General features: G+C 39.0%; 1 protein-coding gene across 1 annotated transcript; it reads left to right on the top strand.

Annotated features, from left to right (window-relative positions):
- The first annotated feature begins 4,183 nt into the window (after nucleotides 1–4,183).
- pmelb (premelanosome protein b) lies at nucleotides 4,184–22,181 on the top strand. The gene is made up of 12 exons (XM_085782947.1): nucleotides 4,184–4,257; nucleotides 5,725–5,820; nucleotides 6,354–6,500; nucleotides 7,512–7,640; nucleotides 9,459–9,620; nucleotides 10,893–11,219; nucleotides 12,012–12,218; nucleotides 16,084–16,221; nucleotides 16,337–16,439; nucleotides 20,363–20,565; nucleotides 20,663–20,753; nucleotides 21,747–22,181. Exons 1-12 carry the CDS (start codon nucleotides 4,197–4,199, stop codon nucleotides 21,907–21,909), a joined length of 1,827 nt encoding a protein of 608 aa, XP_085639073.1. The 5' UTR covers nucleotides 4,184–4,196; the 3' UTR covers nucleotides 21,910–22,181.

Here is a 22,181-nt window from a genome sequence, read left to right as displayed (position 1 = left end):
TATAAATTATTACAAACAACTATGGTGGCTATATGATTTAATAATACCTATACCTATAATATATAATACCAATACCCCTTTCTATGTGTATATATTTTTTGTTTGTTTGTTTATTGTCTGTTTATTGTATGTATGTATATATGTCAGACCCAGTGCAGGCAGCACTGACACACTACAGGTCGGTCTACATACTGCCATCAATCAATCAATCAATCAATCAATCAATCAATCAATCAATCAATCAATCAATCAATCAATCAATCAATCAATCAATCAATCAATCAATCCATAAAACTTTATTTGAAGAGCACTTTTTGGTAACCCTTTTACAGGCCGCTAATTACGCGATAATACAAGAAATAGCCAAAAAATAACAAGTAATTGCATCATAATGTCTATAGCCTAGAAATAACGGTCAATTTAGTGATATTGAGAAATAGCCAAGAAATAACAAAAAGCATCTGTAATCTTTTGCCAAATGAAAAACATGACATGGCCTTTGAAATTGGCCGTTATTTCTTGACATTATCATCATGTAATTATCACTTAATTAGCGGCCTGTAAATTAAAGGGTTACCCACTTTTCATACAGGGAGCAGCTCAAAGTGCTTTACATGATGAAAAATAATAAAAACAACAGAGAGGACATTTACACACATACTGTAGACACACACACACACACACACACACACACATGCATTCACACACCCCAAAATGAAAACACTGAGGAGTTAAAAAACACTGACGAAACACTATCTTACACTGTGCAATTTGTACTTAGCAGTGGGGAAAACACTAGAGTGGATAAAAACTAAGATAAAATAGGTAAATAGAATAAAATAAATTAAAAAATGTAGGCTAAATAAATAGATAAAGTACGCTACAGGATGGACTGACACACTGGAACGGGTCAAAGCTCATTTACAAAACATGTTATAGCCTACTCCTAAACATTTAAACAGTTAAATACTGTGACAAACTGAAGTCATTTTCCTGTGAGAGACCTACACATGTTAAACAACTGTATGTTTGAGTAACACAACACAGAAAGCTACATAATTCATTTAGATGCATCATAGTGATTAGATAAAAACAAGAGTAACAGTTTGTTATAAACTAACAAAATATTTATTAACAGCGTTTCAGAAAGTCACAGTTTAAGGAGAAACACTGTCAACATTGTATAAAGTCTAGGTTTGTGCCAGATCTTCATAGATTTCTTCCTCTGTTTTTCTGTTTGTCTCTTGGTGAAGATGAGCGCCGTGAGACAGTCCGCAGCCCTGTTGCTAGGCAACACGGTGCTAAACAACACCAACTCTCTGGGCATCGTGTTGTCGTCGTGTGTGGGTGTTTAAAAACAACAAGCTGTGGATATTTCAAACTGGAAATGTGCTAAGTTATGTTTTTTGGGGCTGCAGCAGCAGAGTGGACGTTGTTCTCTTTGGAGAGAGTTAAGGTTTAAACTCAACAACAACAACAACAACAGTGAAGTTTATTTCCCCAAAAATGTGCAAAATAAAATCTAATTCTGTTGTTTTTCTAACCTTTAATGACCTGAGGCCAGAAGCAGCTGGAGCTACAGTTCACCTTCACCTGCGTTAATATCATATCATCTTATCTCAATAGTGTTTAAATTATAAATCTGTTTTATTTAATGGCTGTTTCCTTTGCTGCTGCTGTGACACAACAATTTCCTTTACAGAGTATCTTGACTTGACTATAACAAGATGCTTCTTCTCACTACTATAGGCTACTATAGCCTACTATACTATCCTGTCCTATACTATAGCTACTATAGGCTATATACGGCCGAACAACGCCCCTTAGCCGTGGTATAATGAGCATATACCACGGCCTGTCGTGATATATTTGACCACTTTTCTCTAGAAAATTGTTACCTTTTTTTTGTCTATCACTTTTTTTTGTAGAATTTTTACTCTTTTTTTTTGAGAAAGAATTTTTACCACTTGTTCTAGAAATATTTAAATGTTTTTGGAGAAATTGTACCACTTTTTTTCCAGAAATTCATGCCATTGGCCCTAATTTGAACGTAGACTACATTGATTAAAAATTTAAAATTCTTCAGTCTCAGAACAAATATTTGTGTATTTTGTCCAATGGTGGTCCGTGGTCTAATTTGTGTGAATTTAGGGTCCTTGATGTAAAAAAACTTTGAGAACCACTGTACTATAGCCTACAATATGTAATTTGTTTTCTTTTTTTCTGTGTTTTGTTATTTTGCTTCCTTATTATTTTTCATTTCTATATTTTGTTGTGCAAAGAATTTGTTTAGTAGCAACCGGCGGGAAGTCTTGTACTATTTGCATATTTGGAATAAACGTTACAAACCAAACCCCCGCCATGTGAGGTCATATATACAGCAGCTGCAGGTCGTATGGATGCGGTTTGCAGCAGCAGAGTGAGCGAGTTCATGACGACAGATGAAACAGGTCTGAGCAGGATTTTTGCGGTGAATGCTGACATTGTTTTAAAAAAAAGAGGTTTAAATAGTGTCACAGTTTGGCATATGATATGGAGACAAAAACTCCCTCAACAAAGTGACTTTATAGTCATGGTTGGAGGGGTTGGGGGGGTCGGGGGGGTGAGGTTGGGCGGACAAAGCCGGATGAATTTAGGGAGTCACAAGTGCTTCACTAATCCTCATTAATGTTGCATTCCTCCCATTTCTTTCTGCACAGAAAAAGCCTCGATTAGCAGAATGAATGTATGACCCACTGTTGGAATGACACAGAAATGAACAACCCCCCCCCCAAAACCTCTCCTCCCCCCAATACACTTTAATATCATCATACACACTGTATTTGATCACATATGTAGCCTATAGTGCATTTACAGCTAATACAGAGAATATGCAGATACGTAGAGACTTTCCGTAATGTTAATTTGAAGGTAGATTCTCGTTAGTAGCAGCAACAAAATGTGTCGGAGAGTAAATCCGCTCATAATTAGGAATAATTAGAGAGGCAGCCCCAAAAACAGGTCAGCTGACTGCAGCACAAGGTCTGAGGAGAAAACTGAAAAGTGAAAACTGAATCATACCGAACCCTCATGATCGGTTTCCATTAATAATCTGTTCCCCTTCATGTTTATACAGCCTGATTTGTTTAATTATTCTAATTGTCTTATTGAATATGGACATGTAACAGACAAATCTACATCAGAAAAGAATAAGTGACATTTCACTCACCTGCAGATAAAATTTATCTGTTTATAGGTCAAATGATCTGCATTCAAACTGTTATTTAAGAAAAAGAACAAAACCTGATCAACAAAAGATAATGAAATTAAAAGTGCAAGTTGTGCAGAAAAAGGTCCATGTGTATATTACATGATAATACTGTATATTATATTATTAGATGGTTTATAATGATGCATTAAAAATCTTACCAAGAATATTTGTCTTATTTCTAGTCAAAACACATCTCATTATACCTACAATAAGACTCATCACATTAAAAAGTAGCTTGTTTTAGACACTTTTTACTTCTTTCAAGCAGATTTTCACTTGAAATAAGTAGAAAAATCTGATAGTGGAGCAAGTTTTTCTTTCTTATTACCAGCACAAAAAAACTTGCTTTCACTGGCAGATTTTTCTACTTATTTCAATTGAAAATTAGTTTGAAACAAGTGAAAATGATCTAAAAACAAGTTCATTTTTAGGTGATGAGTTTTATTTTAAGTGGAAAGAGATTATTTTATTTAGTTTGTGTTAGATTAATTTGCACAAAGTTGCAAAGAGATTGGAAAAATTGATTGTGCATGTGAAGGCTGTGAAAGAAGCTTTGCAATAAGTAGGTTGTTTATTATATATATACTGTATATATATAAGTTGTTTTCTGTGTCTCGTGATAGTCTCTGTTACATGTGGACTTTCTACTTTGTGCATTTCTCAGCTGATTATGAGTCTTTCTCTACTGTACGTGCAGAGTTAATCTCCAAGACGACGGCTCTTATACTGTAAATACACAAACCATCGTCAGGGCCGGAGCCTCCTAAGTCTCGGTGAGGGAGGGGCAGCAGCAGAGCCCCCCCCCCCCCACACACACACACACACCCCCCAGCCTTTAAAGTCAAACAGCAGAGACTTTATAAAGCCACTCTCCTGCTGCTTCCTGCTGCTCACTAAAGGGATTTTCCACCGAGAGGAGGACGGGGCGACGATGACGAGGACGACGATGATGTGGACGTGGAGTGTGTTGTTGGTGCTGCTGGTGGCGGCTTCACACACTGTGGCAAGTGAGTACAGACACACAACATGTGACGTCTTTTACACTTTTAACACATTCAAGTCATAAAAAGACGATGGGAAATACTCAGACGGCGGCGGCGATGCAGAAATCCTTGATCACAAAATACTAGTAAAAGCATCTCCATCATCTGTCTCTCCAAGAGGAATCGACCACATCAACATTATGTATAATAAAAGTAGGCTTATTAATATAGGCTAAGTGATAATACTGCAGTATGACCATAAAAATGTGTTAAATCAGGATTAGATTAGTGTTTTAATGTAATATATCACACTTTTGGATGATTATACTGATGCATTCATGTATAAGCAGCTTAATTAATTAGTTAATTTGAGATATTTTATAGTTTATCTTTGTTTAATTCACAGCAGAGCTTCATGTTTTAATAGATCGTACCGGTTTGTGTGAGAGATTCAAGTCAAGAATGAAACTACAGCCGTAGAACTGACTGAGGTGGAAATAATATTTACAATTTTTACTCTTGTGAAGTATAAAATAGAATGAAAAGGAGTCAGTATCATCGATTATCAGATATTTAACAGTTTCAGTCAGACGGCTTTAATATTTTAGTTTTGTCTCAAACTATATTTTAAGTCTTTAAAACCAAGTGCATCGTTACAGTAAATCTGTTTTATGAAAGTATTGTAAGTTGTTTTTCTCCTCATGACCTCGTTACTCAGCCAAGCATGTGAGTAACGACACAGAGTCTGAGCTTTGTGAAGCAACGAGCAAATTTCTTAATCTTAATCCTTTTTATTTTGAAGATGAAGCTACATTTATATCTTTACTGGTCACCTTTAATTTCATGTGGAGCACATGATGAAACAACTTTAAATTCTACAAATACATTTATAACTGAGCGTTTAAACATGTTTAAGTTAAATTATGAGTGAGGAAAGTGACCAACACTGAAACAATCCAGACTGGATCAATAATAACCTCCAAAATCTGGTTTATAATGAACCTGCTGTCTGCCAACCGGTTCAGACTGTTGATGTTTAATCCAAATTCAACCCTGTGACAGTGTTAATCTGTGATAAAACACACACACACACACACACACACACGCACACACACACACTCAGCTGAGCGTCACATGAGGAGGATTGGAGCGACTTCAGATTAATATTGGGCATAAAACTCTTCATGTGGGCGCTGGCGGCACCGACGGCCTTGAACACACCACGGAGGGAGAAACGCTACTGTGACATGAAATAAAAATAAAAATAAAGTCCAACAATAGAGTTTGGGAAACTTACGTAAAAACAATTAGAACTGACAAATAGCTGAAAAAACAAAACAAACAAAAAAGTTTTGCACATTGACCTGCTGGACTTAGAGTTAATTGGATATAAAATTATGTAGAGTTTTTAATAATGAGTTAAATTTAAGTTGTGAATAAATGTCCTGAGCTGTGTTTTTAATCTGATCTCTGTCTTCTTAATTGTTCCAGAGTCCAAAAACCGCTTCACTCGGTATCCATCATGGAACAACAAGATGTTCCCAGTGTGGAAAGACGGAGACGCCCGATACAAAGACTCCTGGAAAGGTGCCGCTGTTACAGTAAAACGATGTTTGTTTGATTCAAACTCTGACCTTATTCCTCCTTTATCTACTTCCTTTTTTATAGTTTTTCTCAGTTGGTTTTGCTCATTTCTCTAAACAGAAATTACATTCTCAAAACTCTCAGATCATTTGGTAAAACAGTGTTACAGTTCAGCACAACAACATAGCTCACTGGTAAAAGCTCATCTCTCTCTCAAAACACTTCACTCATGTGTCAAAACTAAATTTCCTTCTCATACAAATAGTCAGTTTCCCCAAAATGCATCGTCCCTTTGGCATCGTGTCACTGCAAGTCAACATGTTTAGATGAGCCAAACCAACAGAGAAAAACTGTAAAACGTTTACAGTAGTAGAGTAGGCCAGCAAACTAAGCACCTGCTCATGGCCCCTTGACCACTAGGGGGCGCTGAGCAGGTATGAATAGATAGATAGATAGATAGATAGATAGATAGATAGATAGATAGATAGATAGATAGATGATGTGAGTGTGAACATTGTGTGTGTGTGTGTCTGCAGGAGGCAGAGTGACCTTTAACGTCGGTAACGACTCTCCGACTCTGACCGGGGCCAAAGTGACCTTCACCATCGACCTGCAGTTTCCTCACAACCAGAGGCTCACGCCGGACGGAGACGTGGTCTGGGCTGAAGACTGCGTCGTCAACGGTAACACAACACACACACACACACGCAGTCACATTCCCTCTTATACTTAAATGTGTTGTTGGATTGGTCTTCATGTGTTTTGGTATAAATTCTTGGAGCCCAGAGGACGAACCAGCAGGTTTTATATGTTCAGTTACACATTAAAGACCTCGACACGAACAAACAGGATCAACAAAGAGTCTGAAACAGAGATTTAAGGTCCCCAGAGGATGAACCCTGTTGATCTTTACTGTAGCGCCACCATGAGGTCGACAGGTGTAGTTTAGAGTTAAATATTTATATATAATACACTGCAAAAACTCAAAATCTTTCCAAGAATATTTGTCTCATTTCTACTCAAAACTAATCTCTTAAAATAAGACTCATCACCTAAAAATTAACTTGTTTTTAGATCATTTTCACTTGTTTCAAACTAATTTTTCACTTGAAATAAGTAGAAAAATCTGCCAGTGAAAGCACGTTGTTTTGTGCTTGTAATAAGGGAGAAAAACTTGCTCCACTATCAGATTTTTCTACTTATTTCAATTGAAAATCTGCTTGAAAGAAGTAAAAAGTGTCTAAAAACAAGCTACTTTTTAATGTGACGAGTCTTATTTTAAGTAGCCTATAATGAGATTTGTTTTGACTAGAAATTACATTTTGACTAGAAATAAGACAAATATTCTTTGTAAGATATTTGAGTTTTTGCAGTGTTTCCTGTATGATCAACAACAAATATTGACAATATAGAGAACTGTATAATATAATGAAATCCACTCAGTGTCCGCTTTTAAATCTGTTATAGAGAATAACGTTTATCATACAGTATGGTATTATTATTTTTATTTTTATTTTATTTCACTTGACTATGCTGGATCTTTTACTTGCTTAACTGTTTTTGTTATTGTTGGTTGGGTTTTTTTTTTTTAATTTTATTGTGACTGTGTTTCGAAATAAAAATAAAGCTATATGTTATAAGTTATATGTATTATTTGTTTAATAACCAGCATCACACTGTCATCGCTGCCATAGGAACAAAGTACCGTGCGTCGGAGCCGGTTTATCCAGCACCGAGCGCTGACTGGGAGCCGGTGTTTCCTGACGGGATGCCCATCAAGAAGGACAAGAAGCCGAGCTACGTGTTCGTGTGGAAGACGTGGGGTGAGTTTCTTTCTTTCTTTCTTTCTTTCTTTCTTTCTTTCTTTCTTTCTTTCTTTCTTTCTTTCTTTCTTTCTCTCTGTCTGAGGGTCACTGAGTTTGTCACCGACCGCACACATACCAAGAGCTGACATGTCGCCATGCAGCCGTCTGGATTAAACATGAGCTCTGTCATATGAGCTCATGTGAGAGTTCAGATCTCCATCGACCCATCAACATAGAGAGCGTTGTGTAATTTAGCCTGATTTGTTATTTGATGTAGTGAAGTTTATTTGTTTATTTGTAGGGGATCCTCATTAGCTGGGCTCTAAAGCACTGCTAGTCTTACTGTTGTCGACATTTAAAAACACTAGGTACATTTAAAACATACATTTTACACTGCAAAAACTCAAAATCTTTCCAAGAATATTTGTCTTATTTCTTGTCAAAATGTCTCATTTCTACTCAATACTAACCTCTTTCCACTTAAAATAAGACTCATCACCTAAAATCGATATTGTTTTTAGATAATTTTCACTTGTTTGAAATAAGTAGAAAAATCGGCCAGTGAAAGCAAGTTTTTAGTGCTTGTAATAAGAAAGAAAAACTTGCTCCACTATCAGATTTTTGTACTTATTTCAAGTGAAAATAGACTTGAAAGAAGTAAAAAGTGTCTAAAAACAAGCTACTTTTAATGTGATGAGTCTTATTTTAAGTATAATGAGGTTTGTCGCGACTAGAAATAAGACCAATGTTCTTGGTAAGAGTTTGAGTTTTTGCAGTGTGCATGAATAAGACAAGTCAACAAAAAACTTACATTAAATCTTTACAATACACATGAATCACCATCATATATCAGACAAACATAGCCTACAAAAGACTCTCCAGTGTACAGTGGTTAGGAAAAAAAAGGCAAAACAAAACAAAGTGACAACCTACATCAAATTTTACAGTGCAGCTAAATCACCATCCTAAAGCAGAAACATACATGAGGCATTGTTGTTCTCATAAGAGGATCTTATCTAGGCCATGATCAGATTCAAATACCTTACCCTGTCTGATATGTGGTAAATAGATTAGAATAGAATATAAGTCTTTATTGTCATTGCACACTGCAAAAACTCAAAATCTTTCCAAAAATATTATTTCTTGTCAAAATGTCTAATTTCTACTCAATACTAACCTCTTTCCACTTAAAATAAGACTCACCTAAAAATTAACTTGTTTTAGGCAGTTTTCACTTGTTTCAAACAAAATTTCACTTGAAATAAGTAGAAAAACCTGCCAGTGAAAGCAAGTTCTTTGTTCTTGTAATAAGGAAGAAAAGCTTTTCAAGTGAAAATATGCTTGAAAGAAGTAAAAAGTGTCTAAAAACAAGCTACTTTTTATGTGATGAGTCTTATTTTAAATATAATGAGATTAGTTTTGACTAGAAATTACATTTTGACCAGAAATAAGACAAATATTCTTAGTAAGATTTTGAGTTTTTGCAGTGTAACAAAACACACATCCATTCATATTCACATAAAACTAATGTAGAACGATAAGACCATTTCATAGGTTCATGGTGCAAAACCGCATCAGGCAGCAATAGTGATGTGTGAAACAGCAAATAGCAATAAAGTGAATTTGCAAATTGTTCAGTTAGTTATTGAGTATTTATATTAGTGCAGTGATGGTTTGAGGGAAGAAACTGTTCCTGAATGTGGATGTGTGACAGTTTGTTTTCTTGTAGATATGATATTTCCAAGATGTTTTTTTTCAAATTTTGCTTTTTAAACATTGATTTCTGTGTGAGTTTGGCCATGGTCAGTGGTAACAATGAGTCTCTTGGTCCCTCAGGTCAGTACTGGCAGGTGGCCGACGACGCGTCCTCCACTCTGACCATCGGTACAGACGACATCCCACTGGGCTCCTACACCATGGACATCGTCATCTACCACTACCGCAGCAAAGAGAAGTTCATCCCCCTGGGATACGCCAACACTCAGTTCTCCATCACTGGTTGGTTTGACATCTTTAGATTTAGATTTATTTTGCACAGTTAAAATACACAAGTAAAAGGAACAATTTCATAATTTACAGTGCTGGAAGAGGCGAAAACTCAAAGAGCTTATTAGATGCCTCCACCTACCATTAAATATTATGTCATACAAAAAGAAAGCAGAACATACAAATGAACAGTCAAAATAATTATAAAAGAAATGTATACTTTCATTGTGTAAAGTTTTATTGTGGTAGGAGTAAAGGAAGGTATTTTGGGCATATTTGATTAGTGTATGGCTCATTTGCATATTCAAATGCATTTTCAAAGAAACTTGTAATACAAAAAATGTTACATTTCATGGATATTTTCATTGTATAAAGTTTAATTGTGATAGGAGTAAAGGAAAAAGTCCCACTGGGGTGTATTGTTGTCTGGCCTTATTGGCACCATAGACTTTAATACAGTAAATCAGTCTTGGATTGATAAGAATTAAACATATTTCCCCAACTAGGATTTCTTAGGACTTTTAGCATGTTGTTCTGGACACCTCATAGAAATGATGTATGGGGAAAAAAATTCTATTACAATTAGTCTCTCGTAAAACGCTATTTTGCCTGGACTATAGGGCCAATGGCGCAAATTTGTGGAAATATTGTAGAGAAATTTCTGGAAAAAAGTGGTACAATTTCTCCAAAAACGTTTAAACATTTCTAGAAAAAAGTGGTAAAAAAAAAAACGTTTTGTTTTTTATTCTAGGAAAACATGATAAGATTTCAAATAAATAAATAAATAATTAAATAAAGTTAAAGATTTTCTAGAAAAAAGTGGTACATTTAAAAAAAAAAAAGTGGTATAATTTCTAAAAAGAAAAAGTTTTTTAAAAATTCTATAAAAAGTGGTAACATAAAATTAAAAAAAAGAAAGAAAAAAATAACTATTAATTGGTCAACAACCAGAGCAACCAAACCAAAGCAACTAACCAACCAACCAATCAACCAAACAACCAAACCAAAGCAAGCAAGCAACCATATCAAACCAACTAAACCAACCAAACCAAATCAATCAAATCAAACCCACCAAACCAACAGGGAAAAAAAAACATTGGTAAACAAATTGGTAAAATTTCAAGAAAAAGTTGGGGACCCCCTTGAATCCTCTCAATGCCCCTGGAGGTCCCTGGACCCCACTTTGAGAACCATTAGTTTAGAAGGTCAAACCACAAAGCTCCAACTCTTTATTTATTTATTTATTAATTTATCGAGCTGATGTTGTTGTTGTTTCCTCCCCAGATCAGATCCCCTTCGCCGTCTCTCTGGACCAGGTCAACGACGTGGTGGCGGGAGACATGCGCTTCATCCAGAACCGGGCGATCGCCTTCACCATCGCGCTGCACGACCCCAGCGAGTACCTGAGCAACGCCGACATCACCTTCAACTGGGACTTTGGGGACGCGAGCGGAGCGCTGATCTCCCGGGAGCTGACCGTCACGCACACCTACGTCAGCTCCGGCTCCTTCAGGCCCCAGGTCGTCATCCAGGCCGTCATCCCCGACAAGCGCTGCGATCCGCCCGTAGACCCCCCGACCCGGGGGCCGCACACCGACCAGGGCACCACAGGTAAACACCAGAGGGTTTATATCACTCTACTACATAATAAATACCTGCAACATGTCACTTTATATTCACATGTTTGTCTCTGCATCACAACATCAAAAACACAATATCTTACCAAGAACATACAGTATGTCGTAATTTCTAGTCAAAACAAATCTCATTCTACTTAAAATAAGACTCATCGCATACTATGTTAACTGTACAGAGCTATAGCACTAGCTTCGGACTAAGGCTCTTAATCAACTCTGTACAACAAACATCCCAGTGCACTGCAAAAACTCAAATATCTCACCAAGAATATTTGTCTTATTTCTAGTCAAAACAAATCTCATTCTACTTAAAATAAGACTCATCACATTTAAAAAATAGCTTGTTTTAAGACACTTTTTTACTTCTTTCAAGCAGATTTTCACTTGAAATAAGTAGAAAAATCTGATAGTGGAGCAAGTTTTTCTTTCTTATTACAAGCACAAAAAACTTGCTTTCACTGGCAGGTTTTTCTACTTATTTCAAGTGAAAATTAGTTTGAAAGAAGTGAAAATGATCTAAAAACAAGTTCATTTTTAGATGATGAGTCTTATTTTAAGTGGAAAGAGATTAATTTTGACTAGAAATGAGACATTTTGACAAGAAATGAGACAAATATTCTTGGAAAGGATTTGAGTTTTTGCAGTGCAAATTCATCCTGAGGGCCAGTTGGACCCTCTGCCGGCCGGTTTTGGCCCCCGGGCCACATGTTTGTCACCGCTGTATTGACTGATGCTCCTGACTGAAGCTGTGTGTCTGTGTGAGCAGTCAGAGCTCCGGCGGCTCTGGCCTCGGCTCTGCCTCAGCTCGTCTCCACCAAGTCGTCCGGTCTGACCGTCAACATGGTGCCGTCCGACACCGAGGAGGACAACACCGAGGACGAGGCGTCCACGGCCGCCACCACGCCGCCCGCCCAGGAGACGCCCACGGTGACCCGGACGCCGTCGCCCGTCAACCAGGCCGCACCAGCTGCAGGTACGGGGTCACTATCAAAATACGATTGCGGGCTGGTCCCCTGCAGGGCCGCGGGGCATCCCAGAAACTAGAGTAAAGTAAAGTAAATAAATAAATACATTTCATAACATTTGCCTTTTAGATCCTCCCTCCTCCATCCTCTCTCCATATTGTTATCGTCATTACTCTTCATCATTATCATTAGTATAGTATTGTTGTTGATATTAATATTACTATTGTTACGTCACTCTTCTTTTCTCTTTTAAAAAAAAATTATTATTATTACTTTTTTAAATTTGTATTTGTTTTTGTCCACCCCCCCTCCCTCACGTCTATTATTAACTATTTACCTATTTTATTTCCCTTTTACCTAATTGAAGTATTACCATTATTATTATCATTACTGTTACCAACCTGCATGGATATCACATGTGCGCACGCACGCACACGCTCACACATACACACACATAATAACACAAATATTGTTGTTTAACATTTTGTTTTTGTTATCTTGTTTTTGTCCACTGTACTGTTCAATTTCACAATAAAAAAAATAAAATAAAAAAAAATAAAAATACGGTTATTTTCCGAGTCAAAAAAGTAAAAAAAATTTAATTCAGTTTTCACAAATTTAATTTAGTGGGAACTATTTATTAGCATGTTGACCATGCTACCAACTATAATGGACAACTAGAATATTTTTCTTTTTTTTCATCTATCAAACGTATTTAGTGGTAACACCAATGACAGTAACACCAATGACAAATATCTATAAAAGGCTAATTACACAAAATAGTGTCCAAGCTAGCTCAAAGCCAGCATGAGTCAGCACCTTAAAATCTATAAATTATAATAACTTATTAAACTGTTTTTTTTCTCCATAAAAATATTTCATTATAGCGCAAATCAAAGTAGCCTAACACCAACGACACAAAAAAAGAACCACATTGAAAAATTTTAAAAAACATTTTAATTGGAAATATCTTACTTTTTACTCATCAAAGAGACACTCACAATGTATTGTCTTGAATGGCTCTTTTTCTTCTTCTTCTTTCTGACCTTGGGAGTTCTCTTACATATTCTTAACCTTTCAAAATAACGGTCTGTGATACCAGTAACACCAATGACACCAAATCGAAGGACAGATATTCTTTTAAAAATATTTTTATTATTAAATAGCCAATTTAGATTTAATTTTATTCATATATTAAGCCCAGTGTTTGCCCATTATTGACCACTTTAAAAAAAAAAAACTCATTTCATTCTTTTTTTTTTTTTTTCATTTATTTGTTTATTTGTAACGGGACTCTGCATATTCATGAACATACAATATGTTAATATGCCATATTTTAGCTCTAAAGCTAATTCTCATCTGCAGTCCCACAGTTCACACTAAAACACAACATTAGACAAGGACGAGAACAAGAACAAAGCACAACATGGTACAAATACCATATCACATATACAATATATCACACAGTAGCTTCAGACAGGAGGAGCAAGGAATAGTAGTAAAATTAAAATGCATTTAATCGACAAAGTTCTCGTATAGCGCTGTTTAAAGTGCATCTGTAATAAAGTGCTGGGTTTTAAAGTGCATAGAGTAAAGTGCCGACTATTTTTAGTAGCCTAATCTAAAATAAGAGAACTACCCTTAATGTTCACAGACCTGGTTATCAGTAGGCTAAGCCGTGTTTTCAGCTGTTTTTTAAATGCTACATATGTTGAATTTTCCCTCATGACCAGTGGTGATGTATTCCATGTTGAGCAACCATAGATTGATAAAACATTTTTAAAAAATCTGCATCATTGGGAGAACCAGACGACTTCCTGAAACGTAAATATGATGTAAATCTGTAACTGTGATTGGCTGTGCACTGAAAGGCTCTACTGTGTTTTATCAGGTGAGATCTTCTTTGCATGTTGACTGATTATTAACAGGGGAGAGACCCTCCATCCATTTAGCTCCTATAACATATAATAACACATAATAACCATAAATACATAAAAGTAGTAACCAGAAATCAAAGGCCCAAAGGAGGAAGAGTTTAATTGCTCTCTGGCTCCCCCTGGAGTTCAGGAGTGTTGTTCACTTTTACAGTGCTGTTGTAAATACAAGTCCTGAACCATCCAGGGTTCAAGGGGGTCCCCAACTTTTTCTGAAATCTTTTTTTTTTGAGAAAATATAGAAAATTTACCACAATTTCTCGAAACATTTTACCATATTTTCTAGAAATTTTTTAACATTTTAGGAGAAATTGTACCACTTTTTTCCAGAAATTGCTCTACAATATTTCCAAAAATTTGCGCCATAAAAAAGTAATGTTCTTCAGTCTCAGAGCAAATATTTGTGTACTTCTGGTATTTGCTTCAAAGCTTTGTCCAACGGGGGTCCGTGGTCTAATTTGTTGATGTAAAAAAGTTTAAGGAAAACTCTAGATTGCTTTGTTGCTGTGGGTATACTGAAATATGAATGCATTTTCAGTGGGTATACTCTACTGAGTATACATGAGTATCACACAGACTACACCACTGGTTGCTGTTGGAGTTGGCGTGTGCACTGCAAAAACTCAATATCTTACCAAGAATATTTGTCTTATTTCTAGTCAAAACAAATGTCATTATAACTAAAATATGTATATTTATACATATACTTACATAGTTATGCATAAAAAAGTAGTTTGTTTTTAGACACTCTTTACTTATTTCAAGTCTATTTTCATTTGAAATAAGTAGAAAAATCTGATAGTGGAGCGAGTTTTTCTTTCTTATTACAAGCACAAAAAACTTCCTTTCACTGGCAGATTTTTCTACTTATTTCAAGTGAAAATTTGTTTGAGACAAGTGAAAATTATCTAAGAGTCTTATTTAAAGTGGAAGGAGATTAGTTCTGACTAGAAATTAGACATTTTGACAAGAAATAAGACAAATATTCTTGGAAAGATTTTGAGTTTTTGCAGTGTGACGTGTTGATGTAGAGTAAGAGATAACAGCAGGGGGCGCTGTGTCAGAGACAGGAGAGACAGGAGACATTAGTTGCGTTTCCATCCACCTTTTTCTATTCGCATTTTCAAAAATTGTGAATAAATACTTGAATGGAAACGCCAGAAATTCAAAAAAAGGCAGTAAATGCGCATAAAAGTTTTTACGCTTTGGGGGGGTGGATTTGTCAGCGTATCGATAAAAGGAAAATGCAACTTTTTGTTATGGAAACAGATTATGCAAATTGAGTTTGTGGGTGAAGTGCTGCTGAACCCAGCGACGTACTACAAACAAATGGAGAATGACGCCCCGGTCTCCCAGCTCTCGTCTCTGCACCGCAACACAAACGCGCTCCGTAACCCATAATGTTTTGTTTATGACGGTTAAGACTACACAATCACACGCCGTAACATCGTTATGTAACGTTATCCAGCGGTCCATTTAATGATTTTTCGCCGGCTTTGTTGTCAACAGATGCACATGGGCAAAAGGAGCATAACCAAAACAGCGGAAAAGCGAGCGGACTGTCACAGTTCCTACTGTCTTTCTGTGTAAATATCTCATGTTACAACATGAAAACCTGCGGCTTATATTCAAGTACGGTCTATAGTATTTTCTTTTAAAATTTAGCTGGTGCGGCTTATACAGGTGCGTCTATAGTCCGGAAAGTACGTAAATTGTCCATGATGTTGAGTGTCAGCTGAGTGTCAACTGTTGGATACATTCACGCTCTCTTATGACGTAATCTCACGGCGCACTCCTCCTAATCGCAAAACACTAATGAATGGAAGCGGTCTTAAATTCGCATTTGCTTTTTGCGCATTTTCACAAAATCCGCTTTTAAATTCGATACGACTTGGATGGAAACCCAACTATTGACCTGTGGTAACTTGTGTGTCCTCAGGTGTGAAGCGGACGGTGACTCTGACCGGTCAGGTCTCCGTGGTCGTTGCTAAGAGAGACGCCGACAACAACAAACCGTCTGATGACGACTGTGTGATCTATCGCTACGGGTCCTTCTGCACCGGCATCGAAGTCTTCGGTGAGTTGAGTTTCCTTCTTCACTTTGTCTTCGTTTGTTTAGAGACGTGAAGCGACTGTCTGTGACGTCCTCGTCATCCTCGTCGTCCGTTGTGGACATGTGTCTTTGTCTCCAGAGGGCATTGAGACGGTGAAGATAGTCCAGATGGACAACGCTGTGGTGGACACGCCGCACATGGACAAGAACGTCGTGGACATCACAGTCACCTGCCAGGGAAGGTGAGTGTCCATCTGTCTCCACCCGTCTCCATCTGTCTCCATGTGTCTCCAACCGTCTCCATGTGTCTTCTACTGTCTCCATCTGTCTTCTACTGTCTCCTACTGTCTTCATCTGTCTCCATCTGTCTCCTACTGTCTTCATCTGTCTCCATCTGTATTTTACTGTCTCCATCTGTCCTCTACTGTCTCCTACTGTCTTCTGTCTCCTATTGTCTTCTACTGTCCCCATCTGTCTTCATCTGTCTCCTATTGTCTTCATCTGTCTCCTACTGTCTCATCTGTCTCCACCTGTCTTCATCTGTCTCCTACTGTATTTTACTGTCTCCACCTGTCTCCTACTGTCTCCATCTGTCTTCTACTGTCTCCATCTGTCTTCTACTGTCTCCATCTGTCTTCTACTGTCTCCTACTGTCTCCATCTGTCTTCTACTGTCTCCATCTGTCTCCTACTGTCTCAACCTGTCTTCATCCATCTTCATCTGTCTTTTACTGTCTCCTACTGTCTCCACCTGTCTTCATCTGTCTCCACCTATCTTCATCTGTCTCCTACTGTCTTCTACTGTCTCCATCTGTCTTCATCTGTATTTTACTGTCTCCATCTGTCCTCTACTGTCTCCTACTGTCTTCTGTCTCCTATTGTCTCCATCTGTCTTCTACTGTCTCTATCTGTCTTCATCTGTCTCCTATTGTCTTCATCTGTCTTCATCTGTCTTCATCTGTCTCATCTGTCTCCATGTGTCTCCATCTTTCTCCTACTGTCTCCATCTGTCTTCTACTATCTCCATCTGTCTTCTACTGTCTCCATCTGTCTTCTACTGTCTCCTACTGTCTCCATCTGTCTCCATCTGTCTCCTACTGTCTTCTACTGTCTCCATCTGTATTTTACTGTCTCCATCTGTCCTCTACTGTCTCCTACTGTCTTCTGTCTCCTATTGTCTCCACCTGTCTTCTACTGTCTCCTACTGTCTTCATCTGTCTCCTATTGTCTTCATCTGTCTCCTACTGTCTCATCTGTCTCCATGTGTCTCCAACCGTCTCCATGTGTCTCCATCTGTCTTCTACTGTCTCCACCTGTCTTCATCTGTCTCCTACTGTATTTTACTGTCTCCACCTGTCTCCTACTGTCTCCATCTGTCTTCTACTGTCTCCATCTGTCTTCTACTGTCTCCATCTGTCTTCTACTGTCTCCTACTGTCTCCATCTGTCTTCTACTGTCTCCATCTGTCTCCTACTGTCTCAACCTGTCTTCATCCATCTTCATCTGTCTTTTACTGTCTCCTACTGTCTCCATCTGTATCCTACTGTCTTCATCTGTCTCCACCTGTCTTCATCTGTCTCCTACTGTCTCCATCTGTCTTCTACTGTCTCCATCTGTCTTCTACTGTCTCCTACTGTCTTCTACTGTCTCCATCTGTCTTCATCTGTATTTTACTGTCTCCATCTGTCCTCTACTGTCTCCTACTGTCTTCTACTGTCTCCATCTGTCTTCATCTGTATTTTACTGTCTCCATCTGTCCTCTACTGTCTCCTACTGTCTTCTGTCTCCTATTGTCTCCACCTGTCTTCTACTGTCTCCTACTGTCTTCATCTGTCTCCTATTGTCTTCATCTGTCTCCTACTGTCTCATCTGTCTCCATGTGTCTCCAACCGTCTCCATGTGTCTCCATCTGTCTTCTACTGTCTCCACCTGTCTTCATCTGTCTCCTACTGTATTTTACTGTCTCCACCTGTCTCCTACTGTCTCCATCTGTCTTCTACTGTCTCCATCTGTCTTCTACTGTCTCCATCTGTCTTCTACTGTCTCCTACTGTCTCCATCTGTCTTCTACTGTCTCCATCTGTCTCCTACTGTCTCAACCTGTCTTCATCCATCTTCATCTGTCTTTTACTGTCTCCTACTGTCTCCATCTGTATCCTACTGTCTTCATCTGTCTCCACCTGTCTTCATCTGTCTCCTACTGTCTCCATCTGTCTTCATCTGTCTCCACCTGTCTTCATCTGTCTCCACCTATCTTCATCTGTCTCCTACTGTCTTCTACTGTCTCCATCTGTATTTTACTGTCTCCATCTGTCCTCTACTGTCTCCTACTGTCTTCTGTCTCCTATTGTCTCCATCTGTCTTCTACTGTCTCTATCTGTCTTCATCTGTCTTCATCTGTCTCATCTGTCTCCATGTGTCTCCATCTGTCTCCATCTTTCTCCTACTGTCTCCATCTGTCTTCTACTATCTCCATCTGTCTTCTACTGTCTCCATCTGTCTTCTACTGTCTCCTACTGTCTCCATCTGTCTCCATCTGTCTCCTACTGTCTTCTACTGTCTCCATCTGTATTTTACTGTCTCCATCTGTCCTCTACTGTCTCCTACTGTCTTCTGTCTCCTATTGTCTCCACCTGTCTTCTACTGTCTCCTACTGTCTTCATCTGTCTCCTATTGTCTTCATCTGTCTCCTACTGTCTCATCTGTCTCCATGTGTCTCCAACCGTCTCCATGTGTCTCCATCTGTCTTCTACTGTCTCCACCTGTCTTCATCTGTCTCCTACTGTATTTTACTGTCTCCACCTGTCTCCTACTGTCTCCATCTGTCTTCTACTGTCTCCATCTGTCTTCTACTGTCTCCATCTGTCTTCTACTGTCTCCTACTGTCTCCATCTGTCTTCTACTGTCTCCATCTGTCTCCTACTGTCTCAACCTGTCTTCATCCATCTTCATCTGTCTTTTACTGTCTCCTACTGTCTCCATCTGTATCCTACTGTCTTCATCTGTCTCCACCTGTCTCCATCTGTCTTCTACTGTCTCCATCTGTCTTCTACTGTCTCCATCTGTCTTCTACTGTCTCCTACTGTCTCCATCTGTCTTCTACTGTCTCCATCTGTCTCCTACTGTCTCAACCTGTCTTCATCCATCTTCATCTGTCTTTTACTGTCTCCTACTGTCTCCATCTGTATCCTATTGTCTTCATCTGTCTCCTACTGTCTCATCTGTCTCCATGTGTCTCCAACCGTCTCCATGTGTCTCCATCTGTCTTCTACTGTCTCCACCTGTCTTCATCTGTCTCCTACTGTATTTTACTGTCTCCACCTGTCTCCTACTGTCTCCATCTGTCTTCTACTGTCTCCATCTGTCTTCTACTGTCTCCATCTGTCTTCTACTGTCTCCTACTGTCTCCATCTGTCTTCTACTGTCTCCATCTGTCTCCTACTGTCTCAACCTGTCTTCATCCATCTTCATCTGTCTTTTACTGTCTCCTACTGTCTCCATCTGTATCCTACTGTCTTCTACTGTCTCCATCTGTCTTCATCTGTATTTTACTGTCTCCATCTGTCCTCTACTGTCTCCTACTGTCTTCTGTCTCCTATTGTCTCCATCTGTCTTCTACTGTCTCTATCTGTCTTCATCTGTCTCCTATTGTCTTCATCTGTCTTCATCTGTCTCCTACTGTCTCATCTGTCTCCATGTGTCTCCATCTGTCTCCATCTTTCTCCTACTGTCTCCATCTGTCTTCTACTATCTCCATCTGTCTTCTACTGTCTCCTACTGTCTTCTACTGTCTCCATCTGTCTCCTACTATCTCCATCTGTCTTCTACTGTCTCCATCTGTCTTCTACTGTCTCCTACTGTCTCCATCTTTCTCCTACTGTCTCCATCTGTCTTCTACTATCTCCATCTGTCTTCTACTGTCTCCTACTGTCTTCTACTGTCTCCATCTGTCTTCTTCTGTCTCCATCTGTCTCCTACTGTCTCAACCTGTCTTCATCTATCTTCATCTGTCTCCTACTGTTTTCTACTGTCCCCATCTGTCTCCATCTGTCTCCTACTGTCTTCTACTGTCTCAACCTGTCTTCATCCATCTTCATCTGTCTTTTACTGTCTCCATCTGTCTCCTGCTATCTTCATTCGTCTCCACCTGTCTCCACCTGTCTCCAGCCAACCCAAAGAGGTGTGCAGTGTGATTCTGGACGCTGAGTGCTTGAGGCCCATTCACACATCCTGCAACATGGTGGAGCCGTCGAAGGAGTGTCAGCTGGTGCTGCGTCACTTCTTCAACGACTCTGGTGTCTACTGCATCAACGTGTCCATGGCCAACGACGTCAGTCTGGCTGTGACCAGCGCCAAACTCAACCTCCAAGGTTCGTCAACAGAACTACAACCGGTTTGAGGACGTAACGTACGTCCGCTTCATCCGACACACCGATCACACTGATGATGTTGTTGTGTCTGTTTCAGGTCCCAGTGTCTCCTCCTCTGGCACCATCGCCATGGTACTGGGTGTCGTGGTTCTGGTTCTGGCAGCGGGAATAGTGGCGTATTCCTACAAGTAAGTCAGCTGCCCTGTGGTTGTGATCATATAGAACAAATCCTCTCGTTGTTCACAACTACTTCCGGGTAGAAAACCAGCATGAGAACAATAGTGACGGACGAGAGTTTCCTATCTCATTTTTCATGTCACTATATCACCGTTTAGACTAATCTGATGTTTGTAAAGTTTATAAAACCAATGATTGGACAAACATTATTATTTATGTGTGCACGTTTTTGTAATTAGTCATGGTTATCATAGATTAGCCGGGCTAACCGTTAGCTACCTGTTTAACTTTAATAACTCAGTGACTCAATAAACGGTCCATGAAAAAATATTTTCTCCAGCGGATATCTGAGTTACAACATGACTGAGCTAACTGGAGTAGTTTCATGTCGTGTCCGACAACGGGAGGGTTTTAACAGCTGACGTCCTGTTGTTAGCTTAGCTACCGCCGTTAGCTTAGCTACGGGCGCATGACGTCTGTCCGACTACCCATTTCTCCGACCATACATTTCTTTATTTTTGCGTCCATTAGTCCGACCTCCCACTTCTCCGACTTAAGTAGCCCTAACCCTAACCTTCAACCTAACCTTAACACTGTAGAATGGGTAGTCGGAGAAATGAGCCCTCGGACTTTTGGGCAGTCGGACTGACGTATGCTCCCCCTTAGCTACCGCCGTTAGCTGTCCCTGTCAGCTGAGCCACTGATGCTTTGTAGACACTGTGATTCCCCCAAACTGAATAAATACCACACATAGCAACACAAAATACACACACAGAAATAGTAATGTTTCTTCAATCATTTCAGATTTGTCTAAACAGCGATAGGGCGTGAAAAATATGATATATAGCCTAGCTAAACTGTTACCACTGTTCTCATTCAAATTACGTGCTGGTTTTCTACCCAGAAGTAGTTGTAAACAACAAGGCGATTTCGGTCTATCTATACACAGTATGATTATAGTCGTTATAATCAACCTTGTCTGAGTTCTGTGCTTCACTCCTCAGGCGTTTCAAGTCCTACCGGCCTCTGAAGGACGAGCTGGTTGTGTCTGGAGACCAGCACCTCGGCCGAGCTCAGAGCTGCTCCGGATCCTCGATCTTCTGGAACCTGCTGAACCGACGAGGAGCCGTGGATAACTGCCCCCTGCTGCAGGACAGGCCGGTGTGAACACCTCCAGCCTCACAACCAAACGTACAACCAAGCAGCATCCGATCTGCAGGTTTAGGCACCTGACACGTGTTTTTATACTTCTTTTTTTACACATTTTCTAAAAATGAGAAACTTGTGGTTTAAATCAAACATTAAATAATTGGAGATATTATCTTAGACTTGTTCTGATCTTGTGGACCAACGTGAAGGAGTTTGGCTGTTCAGGTGTCTGATTTCCTTTTGGACAAAACCGAGTTTGAATGTTTTTCCAATAAACTTTGCTCAAAACA

Source organism: Trachurus japonicus, chromosome 7, assembly GCF_045865225.1.
Source record: "Trachurus japonicus isolate A0001 chromosome 7, Traja_1.0".
In the NCBI taxonomy this organism is placed as follows: domain Eukaryota; kingdom Metazoa; phylum Chordata; class Actinopteri; order Carangiformes; family Carangidae; genus Trachurus; species Trachurus japonicus.
This window is presented reverse-complemented; position numbering and strand designations above follow the sequence as displayed.